The sequence below is a fragment of the Oenanthe melanoleuca genome, chromosome 1 (genome assembly GCF_029582105.1).
Source record: "Oenanthe melanoleuca isolate GR-GAL-2019-014 chromosome 1, OMel1.0, whole genome shotgun sequence".
Classification (NCBI taxonomy): Eukaryota; Metazoa; Chordata; class Aves; order Passeriformes; family Muscicapidae; genus Oenanthe; species Oenanthe melanoleuca.
In genome coordinates, this window is record NC_079333.1 from 98,033,157 (window position 1) to 98,043,644 (window position 10,488).

Below are 10,488 nucleotides of genomic sequence, written 5' to 3' on the forward strand. Positions count from 1 at the left end.
CTGAAACAAAAGTGTGAGGGAACTCTTAAATAATATATTTCTTTTTTATGGGCTTGGTTTTGAAAAATGTTAAGAGCATGACAAAATATTTCTGCTCCTCTTCAGTATTTTGCTGCATAAGTTAGGACTCATGACATGATTCAATAATGCTCATGTGGAAAGGAAAAGCCTCCTTTATACTTTAGTGAGTTGTACTCTTAACCAACTTGAGACTATTGCCTGTACAGCTCAGTGAATGTATTTTAAATTTCATGAACTCTGATATTTCCTGGCAGTTATATCCATGAAGGGATGAAGGAAAGAATGGACAGATTTATTTTCTCTCTCCTTCTTCCTTTCTTTTTCTCTATTTTTCTTTCTTTCTTTCTTTCTTTCTTTCTTTCTTTCTTTCTTTCTTTCTTTCTTTCTTTCTTTCTTTCTTTCTTTCTTTCTTTCTTTCTTTTTCTTTCTTTCTTTCTTTCTTTCTTTTTTTGTCTTCTTTCTCTTCTTTCTCTTCTTTCCTCTCTTCTCTCTCTCCCCTTTTTCTCTCTTGCTCCCCCTTCTCTTTTTTGTTCTTTTCCTCTTCCTACTCCTCATTTTCTATCTTGTTATTGCATTTGGGTTGCAAATGTTCTGCAGATTTTGCACAACTGTACAGAAGAGTGGCCTTTCTGTAGCCCATTTTCAGTAATCCTATATTCAAGTTGTATGGATGACAAATCATGTATTAACGTTTGTACAGAATTCTGGATCCAGTGTAAGATTTGTACTATTAGAAGAATATTGTTTGTATAAACTGGACATTTATTTACTGCATGGGTACTGACTTGTATATTAAATTTGTGAGGTTTTTGTAAATTTCTCTTAAAAAAATGCTTGACTTGAAATGGATTGTGCTATTGTTCCAAGCATTTAGATTCTCTTGCTATTGTTTTACTGGACCAAAAGTAAATATATTCATATGAAAAACTCTTTATATCTGATGGATGTATATGCACATTGTGTAGTTGATTCCTTGTCAAAACCAAGGCAGTTCAGAAGACTTAGATCTGTTGCTATGCAACAGCCATTCTGCCTGCACTTTACGTTAGTAAAGTTAGCTTGATTGCTTTAAAGGTGAAAATTAAACATTACAGTTTTTTAAGCTAGTCTAGTGACAAAAAACATGTGTCCTCTTCATTGTGCTGCCTTCTTTTAAGACTATTAAATGTTCTTCTATATATATTTTTATTGTATTAACTTCAGCCTAGAAAGGGAACACTGTAAAATGAAGTACAATAAATTTAGCTTTTAAATGAACATTTCTGACTCAAGATTCACTTTACTCCATACCAGATTGATTCTGTGGCATCTGACCATTGTGTCTGCATTTCACATACCCATATATCATAAAGTACCTCTGTGTGACCCCTGCCAACAGGGAGTGACAATACTGCTGATTTGTGTGTAGGCAGACACTGAGTAAAGACTCCTGAAAACCTTCAGTTACCTCCCTTCCCTTTGTACTCTTTGATGAAACCTTTTTTGACTGCAGGGTCCTCTCATGTAGCAGCTCAACAACAACGAAGCATTTTACCTTTATTGAGCAGGTGTGATGAAACAGCAAATGGTGCAGAGGTCAATGCCCAGGCACCAGTAACAGCTTGTTACTCCTGTAAGAAGCTTCTTGGAGCTAACTGTGAGGGTACCCATCCAGCTCTGGCCATCTAAGATAACACAGGGTCTGGATACAAAAAAAAATGTACATCACTAGTAGTGTGCATCTTTAAAATAAACAAAATGAACATCTGGAAGTGTTCTACAACAAAGGCCACTGAGAGAGAAATGGCTTCTATCAAACAAATTCTGTTTTAATTTTCAGCTGCACCTGAGCCTACATAGTGAAAAGTCCATGCTTTCTGTCCAGTAATTTCATGCTGGTGAGCTAAGACATTCTTGCCTAGTATGTAGTGTATCAAATAATACGTTTTCCTTGGCAATACTTGTTACTAATCCTTCTAGGCATCAATTTTCTAGTCTTTCTACAGCTCTCTTCCCTTTTGCTTAGCCATATCATAAAAACTCAATAGCACTTACCAGCTGGGAGAATTACCTCTGATTAAGAAAACAGAAAAGATGGATTATATTTTTTAATGTTTGAAAAATCCAACTTGCAACACCTACTAATTGCTATCTAGGTATTATCCAAAAGTCAAGGATTACAGTTCTCACTCATCGCCTCTAAAGGTGCTACTTGCTACATCCTGCTCAGTGAGATCAGCTTCCAGCTTTGTAAATCCTAGGTGTCTTTCCCGTGCTGGAGGCAGATTTTCCTGCCCGTTTCCACCACGCATTTGGCGTATCCAGCTCAGGTTCAGCTCGGTGCCGTGCCCTGGCTGCCCAGCCCGTGCCCGGTGGCTGCTCAGCAGCCGGGCGCTTTGCTGTGCTGGCAGTCGCTGTCCTCGCCGGGCGCCCCGGGCAGCTGCAGCACGGCGCACTGCAGCCCGCACCACGGCGCGGGCGCCTCGCAGATCTCCTCCCAGCCGTCCCTGTCGATGTCGTAGCCCACCACGTCTTGCGTGGACACCTCCAGAGAGTTCTGCCATTTCTTCCCCCCGATGAGAAGAGCTGTTTCCTCTACCACTGCCAGCCCGTAGGAGAATCGGTCGTAGACCAGTGGTCTTAACCGAGTCCATTGGTTCTGGTCTGGGTCGTACCTTTCTATTTCAGAGAAAGGTTCATATAATCCCAGAAAGGTGAATATGGATCCCCTGATTGTTGCCATCTGATGCCCAAACCGAGCAATGCTCATTGGGGCACGTTTCACCCACTGCCCTTCAGGTGAGCTCAGAGAATAAACCTCATTGCTTGTGCTGGCTGGGGCCGAGTACTTGCCCCCAGAGATGTATATGGTGTTCTTGCAAACAGCACTGGCGTGGCCATGTATCCTGCATGGCAATTCCCTGGCCTTCGTCCATCTGCCCCTGCTGATGTCATAGACTTCCACAGAGGAGTGCAGCGAGCCGTCCTCACCCCTTCCACCAATGGCAAAGATATCCTTTCCTAGGACACAGCAAGAAAACTGGCATCTCTTTTCCAGCATGCCCGTGATTTGGGTCCATGTGTTAAACCTTGGATCATACCGATGGACCTTGTTTGTAACCAATAAGGTCTGTCCAGTTTTAGCATCATCCAGGGTACCACTTTGTATCTCCCCACCCAGGATGTAGAGGAAGTTCCCCACCACACACACGCAGTGGTTCTGCACTCTGTCCTGCAGCTGTGTGAGGGTTCTCCATTTGTGATTGTAAACATCAAAGGCCACCACGTCAGGTGACGAGCCCCTCGCTGGCTGTGCCTCCCCCCAGCAGAATGATCCGAGTTTTCTGGTTCCTCAGTGTGGTGGACTTATCCTGCAGGACAGGCTGTTTGAATACAGATGTGTGATAATTTATTGCTTTTATGATCAAGCACTTAATACCTGCTGAGAGGGACACTTCTGACTGTGTGTATGTTTTTCTCAGCTCTTCCACTGGGATGAGACCATATCTTATGTGCTCTAAAAGGCTGCTTGCATGATCCAGCCTGGATTTATCCTGCTTCAACCACAGCAGGACAAGATTCAACAGGCGGCATTCTTCTACCATGGGGAGATCTGGTGACTGAATCACTGCTAGCAAAGACCTGAAGTTCAGCTCGAGAAGTCCTGGCAAATCCACGTCCAGCAGCTTCCAGATATTTTTGATAATGTATTTTTCTGTGGCTGCTAGGGCATCTGGCAGGTAGAACTTCCTGGCCACGTTGGCAGAGAAGCAGCAGTTTTCCAAGGCAAGATTGTTAACCAAGTACTGATTGCACAAGCCAATAGCATCAGTCACTTGTAAGTAGCTTGCAGCTTCCAAGGTATCCTCCAGGCTTTCAAAGGAAAGGGGCAGCAAGGATGTGTAAATGAAATCCAGGATGTGCTGGAGCCCAGTGGGTGAGACAACTTGTAGGTGAATGACACTGGCTTTAGACTCTTGGGTGTAGCTTTTGAACATGGCTCGGAAGTAGTCGCTGGAGCAAGCCAGCAAGGACTTGTGTGCAGGAAACTCGTTTTCCTTCACTTTGAGCAGAATGTCGCAGAGGAAGCCCTCTGACCTCAGGCTCTGGTACTGGGCGAGCACGGCGGTGCAGTGTGCTTTGCAGTAGGACAGGAAGTAGCTCATGGCAGACAATGCAATGCTTTCCCCTGGAGCTATTAGTGCTAAAATGCAATTAGATATTGAAACAGCTGCCTTACTCAACAGCCATTGCTTGAATGCCCAGCAGACTTCCAGCTGTTAGAGGAAAGCCCAACCCACAGAAAACAAGTCAGTCTTGCCCGGCATAGGGGGACAGTTAGTAGATTTGTAGTGAATTCAGTTCATTCCTTTACAGAACAAATAGCTATTGTCATATCAGCTGTAGGATGCTTACTTTTCTTGCCTCTACAAGTTGTGCAAGGATGAAGAGTCCACAGCTGTGGTGAGCACTTGCTTGGCTGGCCATCAGGTGACAGATGAGGGAGCCAGATGACAATCCCAGTAAATGGCCCTTGGTGTCAGGCTCCGCCGTGGCCCCCAGCCCTCTCGCTCCCCAGGCAGATCAAAGGGATCCCCTCTGGCTGCCAGCACGCCTCTGGACAGGCACAGATGAGAAGAGAGCGCTGACTTTTCTCCTCTGGTTTGTAGTTGGAGCTCCAGTCAGTCTGGACGTCACCAGCCTGGGACACAGCCCCCTTTCTGTCCTTCCCCACGCTCCTGCGAGCCGCAGCCCAGGATCAAATCAGCGCCCGCGGATTATTACGGGAACATTTTCTGAGCCCATAAATCTTTCCCCGGCAGCCACTGAGAAAACCAAAATACAAGATTAGTCACTGGTTGGATTAGACATGCATTTCTGGCTCCTGGCTTCACGTGACACCTGCACAGCTCCCAGCTCCCAGAATAGCCACAGGCTCATCCCCTCGCCCCTCGCCCGCCAGGGGACAGAGGAGCTCCCATGCCAGCCACAGCCAGAGCAGCTGACTGGGATGACCTGGCTGGAAATCACAAGGGTGACACATTCACACAAAGTGGCGACAGAAATAGATTCCCCCAGTTCAGCCATAATAAACCAAATTCTGTTTATAGAGGAGGCTTTGCATAATTGTGCTCTCAGTTACCAGCTGGGAGCAAACTCTGAGCCCCCAGAGCTGTCTTGCTCAACTTTCTCACTTTCAGTTTGTCCCAATTAGAAGCACTTATACAGGGATTATCCCTGATTTTCACCTGGGCACTTCAAGGTCTAATTTCTACCAGGAATAGCAGCCCTGGCAGGCTACACATTCTGACCTCTTAAAGCTTGCTATTATTTCTTCTTTTTTTTCCCCTGCATAACTCTGTGTGCAGGTGTTCAGGAATCTCCTCCCGACACCTTTCCTTCAAATCAAACCCTCAGGACTTGCAGACCTTGCCAGGGTTAATAAATGCCTGATCATTTTGCTGCACTGTGAGCCAGCAGACTTGGGAGCAGAGAAGGATTCCACAGGACTGGAAAAATTCACTTTTTGCTTAAGCCCAAGGTAAAGCCTTTTTACTGTGTTTGTTTATATTTATTAATGTGATGTCATGAAATTCTGGCTTACCCCTGTAGCTGAGCAGTGTTTGGAGCTGACTGGATCCTAATATGGACTCTGCATGCTGTGTGACTGTTCCAGTGAGCTTGAACTGTCTTGCTAAACAGACTGATACCTACACCTGCTCTGCTCTGTTTGTGAGGAGGGACTCCAGAAACATCATTTTTTTGTTGCTGTGTAGCTCTGAATATTGATTTCCTGCTTGAATCCACTTTCTACCATGACATTATAGACCATAAATCAGGATCTTGCTAAAAGATCTTTCCCTTTGCTGGCAGCATGACATGTATGGGCAGTAGGGGTGCAGGAGGAAAGGGATACTTGTCTTTTTCCCAGTGGTTTTGCCTGTGTCCAAGTTGGGACAACCCTCAGGTATTTCAGCTGTTAGTGAAGCTATGCAGTTTATTCCGAGTTCATTTTTGATACTTCTCCTGTTTTGGAAGTAGAGACCAAAGGCCAGATACCTGTGACCCCTGGGCAGTCATGAGTCCAGTGCTCCCATCCTGGAGCCCCTGCTTTCCCAGTTTAACCCCATCAGGTACCCCACTCTGTACCATGAGGTGCAGATAGAAACAGTAGGTGGGCATGTCCATCCCAATTTCCCTGGGAGCCTGGGGTGTGAGGCAGGAGAGCACAGGAGCTGTGCCTGCCACACAGGGCTGGTCTGGGGACAGTTCCTGCAGCAGTCCTGGCACATGAACTCCTGGCATCACCTCACCTGCAGTGCTCGTGCTCCTGCAGCCTCAGCTGTGCTGCCACAGCTGCTCTGCACTGCCAGGAGCTGATGCACAGAGAAATGGGGATAACCCAAGAGCAGAGCAGCAGAGAGGGCTCTCTGTGAGCAGGCCAGGTCAGCCTCCCTCACTGTGTGACATGCACAGCAGGGCTGAGTCCTGGGCTGGGGCTCAGCACCAGGAGAGATCCTGAGCCCAGAGCTGGGCTGGGCTGCCCTGGAGCCAGGGCCCAGCCCAGGGCACTGCTGAGTGTGAGCACATCAATAAATCCCACTTCCCCCAATCCAGGTGGACCAGAGGGAGGTCAGTGTGCAGATGTACAGCTGAGAGTGTTGCCAGCAGCAGCCAAGGAATGTTCCTGACCCCCACATGGCACTCCTGGCTCCCAAGTGATGCACTCCCAGTCAAGGGCAGTGTGTATTCCCAGGCCAGGCACTGCCCTGTGCTGCACCAGCTTGGCTGGCACGTGTACAGCACCAGCACAGCTCCAGCCACTGCAATTCCTGAAATTCCTGTCATTTCTGAGAGGTCAAACCAGGCTCAGTCTGAACGTCCCAGAGTGATTCCATGTGAACTCAACTGGTTGTGCATCACTTGCTTTCCAAAGGAATTCCATCTGTGGGTGGATGCTTATCCAGGTCAGTTGCTGGTCTGGTTTACCTGGACTGATGTAACACCAGAGCCAGGTGAACAGGTCCTATAATTGTCTGCAGATTTGCTGTGCTCTTCCCTCTCAGACCTACTTCATCTTCATGGCAAGCCAGCTAATAGAAGTAGTAAGAATCATGATCCTTATAAAGCTTGGAGATCTTTTTTTTCTTTGGCTTATAATTGAAATAAAACCACATCCTTTCCAGTCCCTTGCTCTGGAGTGAAAAAAAAAAAAAATTGTCATTATCAAAATGAGGTTTTTCCCTGCTTCACTTCCAGGCAGTTAGCCTTGTCTAACTAGGGAGCCTGCTCAGCCAAACAAACAAATTGTCTTCATGCAGCAGCTCAGGTCTCCAGCACCTTTGGAAGAATGTTTCATGTCCATTAGGAAGAGAACAGACAGTGACTAAACAGCACTAAGTGGGATGCAGTCAAACCAGGATCTCATTTTCCTCGGGTGCAATTTGGAAGAGCAGATCTAATGTTTGACTCACTAGATGGTGCTTAAAATTAGGGAAATATTAGTGTTTCAATGATGCTGATTTGTTGGGAATAGATAATACATTTCTAATCATGTGCCTCATTTAGACTTTAAATTAGATTTAGATTTCAGGCTTTCAGCATAATTTCTGTTGAAGTGATTGCTCTACTACAGTAGGCAGTCTGAAACTAAAAAAAACCATTCAGATGTGTGCTGTGAAAAATGTTGGCTTCCACATATGCTGAGGTTTTTTTTCCTATACAAAAGTGAAAAATGGCCCAAGTTGAGATGCCATATTCAGTTTAATATTGCAAATAGGCCATTGGTTAATAAACAATGGAATTATTATTTTAAATTTTGTCAATTATTTTTTAAGAGTAAAAATTATAAAGAATTGTACAAGTGATATTAGGCTCATTACTAGCAAGTGGCTTAATGTAAAATACTCATTATAAAAATCCACAGCAGAGGATTACCAGGCTACATTTTGTTCCAAAAGAAATCAGTGCATTCCAGAGGACAACAGAGTAAATATTTCAGATGCTTGATAATGTACCACATGAACAAACAAAAGCAAAATGAGCCAAGTAATGAGTACAGCCATACAGGTTTCCTAGAAGTGCTAATCAGAAAGATCATATTGATTTAAGTTGTCTTGTAAAAATCTTTGGGCTACAGTCTGTTCTTCATCCTTGAATAATCATTCACAGTAGTATTTGGGTCAGCACATCTATTTAAAGCAAAGGATGTTTAGCCCAGGAAAGCAGTCCATAAGAGCAAAACAGAGGGAGGAATTTTCTTGCAGCTAAAAGCAGTGTCTGTGAGATCATGTCTGTGTATAAAAGCAAAGAGAAGGTTCCCAGCTTGGGGTGGGCTCAGGCTGGAGGTTTCCATTCAGGCTGGGGTTGCTGTGGCTCTGAGCACTGGTGCCCACAGGGACAGCAGGAGGGAGCACAAGGCAGTGCCTGCCCAGCCTGCCAGAGAGGCTCTGCAAACCCCCAGCACCTGAGTCCCTCCCTGGGCCACCTCACAGGGTCTGGGTCAGGGCTGGCAGCAAAAACTGTGAGTGCAAGGCTCCATCTGCCTCTGGGGAGAAGAGAGGTTCAACATGGTCAGGAGTCAGAGCAGGGCCCAGCCAAAGCTTCCTGCTGACCATGGCTGCCAAACCATGTTTGTGGGAGCTCTTCTGTGGTTCTGGGGAAAAGAGGAGCAAAGGAGGAAATACCACTGGCACACTGGGCTGGGAGTGGCCATGTCCCAGCTGGGCTACTGCAGCACCAGCTGCACTGTGCAAGAAACCATCCTGTGTCAGACTGTGAAAGGAGCATGAAATAACAGGCTTTCAATCAGACAGTGCCTCATTAACTTCCTCTCCCTGTTTTTTCAGGTTTTGTTTGCCTCCCATGAAGACAGATGTTGTTCCAGCTTCAATTGCCACCTCAGTGGGTTAGACATGAGCATCCCTGGTGAATAAAAAACAAACTGGAAAATGTTTAACTTGGGTTCCCATTCCAGAGCAACTGCAGTGGGATGAGTCAGGCACTGCAGCCACAGGATAATGAAGGAGAATGTGTATTTTAATGAGCCCATTTCAGAGCAGATGCACTAACAGCTTTCACAGCATCTCACAGCTGAGGGTGGAGGCTGCTTGGGGTTCATCTGTTCCTGTGGTGGCCAGGTGGCACCAGAGATGCTCTGCCCTGAGCCCTGGCTTTCACCCCTGGGCCAGCAGTGCTGTTGGGGCAGAGAGGGACCTGCAACCCTGCCCAGGGGCATCTTCCCTCTGCATCCAGCTCAGGGATGCTCAGACATCTCTGACTGCTGCCTTTGCACGGGTATGGACACTTCTAGCTGAAGCTGCTCTGCTCATGGGTCCCTTCTGCAAGTATGGAAACCCCCCTGCTGTAAAAGGAACATTTTTGACCCTCCTGTGGCATTTCTGCCTCCCAAAGACCTTGGGGCTGGTTGAACTGGGCTCCCAACCTTAATTTTCTTGGGTACAGTGGGCTGTATTGGCACTGCTGGCAGGAGAGCTGGGCTCTCCCTCCTGCCCTGGCTGGGCACAGGCACCAGCAGCTCCAGAGCTGCCCCTGCACACAGCCCCCTGCACCTCACCTGGTCCCATGGGGTACCTGTGGCCAGCCCAAAGCCCCTGGGGCTGGGAGACACCCCTCAGGCTAAGAGAGGGGCAAGGAAATGGGGACTGGCCTCCCACAGTTCAGTGGTCTTTGAATGCATTTACTTGTAATTAGAGGGGGGGATGAGTTTTCATAGGGATAGAAATGAAGGAGCAACCAGTGCTCTGACACCACAGAGGAGAAAACTGACATTTTCCTGTGTTGGAACACCACAGAGATGAAGATAATGAGATCCTGGTGTCTACACTCAGCTGATCACTACAGGTGCTGCTAGAGTCTGTGCACTACTGTCATTGCTGTGGTCACTTCAGCAGCACCACCACATCACCCAGTGACTTGGACTTGCTCCCTCCATGCTGTGTAAGTCTCAGGCTTATCCTTGGGACTGGAAGGATTGCACCTGCACTTGCTGATCCTTTTTCACTCACAAGCTCTCAGGTTTGAGAGTCGAGAGCACCATGGGTGAAGAGCAGCTGGAATTAATGGCACATGCCAAAGGATGAAGGATGGATGACAAACCACCAGGTATCTGAGGGCTTTTTTTCCTCAATGATTCCTGACTGAATAAAGCCATACTGGAGTGTGACAAAGGCATTGATGGAATCTGTCATTCACCCCTCTAATCTTCCTGAGTCACTGACTGGTGTGTGACTAGCAAACCTCTCTGATCAAATGTCCATAGTGGCATAAGGTTCTGGTGGCCCTGCTCCCCAAAGAGGGAGAGAGACAGCTCCCTCCACACCAGACACTGTCTCTAAATTCCACTCCTAGGGTAGTTACAGAAATTGTGTATGCCAAATTTTCTTCCCCAGGCCAGAGTCCTAGCAGACCATGCAGGATTTCAGTTATCTCCCCTCTTTCCCTGGTATGATCTGGATGCCATGAAGA

General features: G+C 46.8%; 2 protein-coding genes across 5 annotated transcripts in view; one reads left to right on the forward strand and one right to left on the reverse strand.

Moving 5' to 3' along the window:
* Positions 1 to 2,382, forward strand: part of CNKSR2 (connector enhancer of kinase suppressor of Ras 2) — a 216,351-nt gene extending 213,969 nt beyond the window's left edge. For all 4 annotated transcript variants that reach the window (XM_056498623.1, XM_056498634.1, XM_056498644.1 and 1 more), the window contains one exon: positions 1 to 2,382. This exon is cut by the window's left edge and continues 1,396 nt beyond it. The gene's annotated coding sequence lies outside the window, so the exon portion shown is untranslated.
* Positions 2,381 to 4,166, reverse strand: KLHL34 (kelch like family member 34). The gene is given in 2 exon segments (XM_056498692.1): positions 2,381 to 3,289; positions 3,291 to 4,166. Coding segments are annotated over 2 exon segments (1,785 nt in total).
* Between the last annotated feature and the right edge of the window lie 6,322 nt (positions 4,167 to 10,488).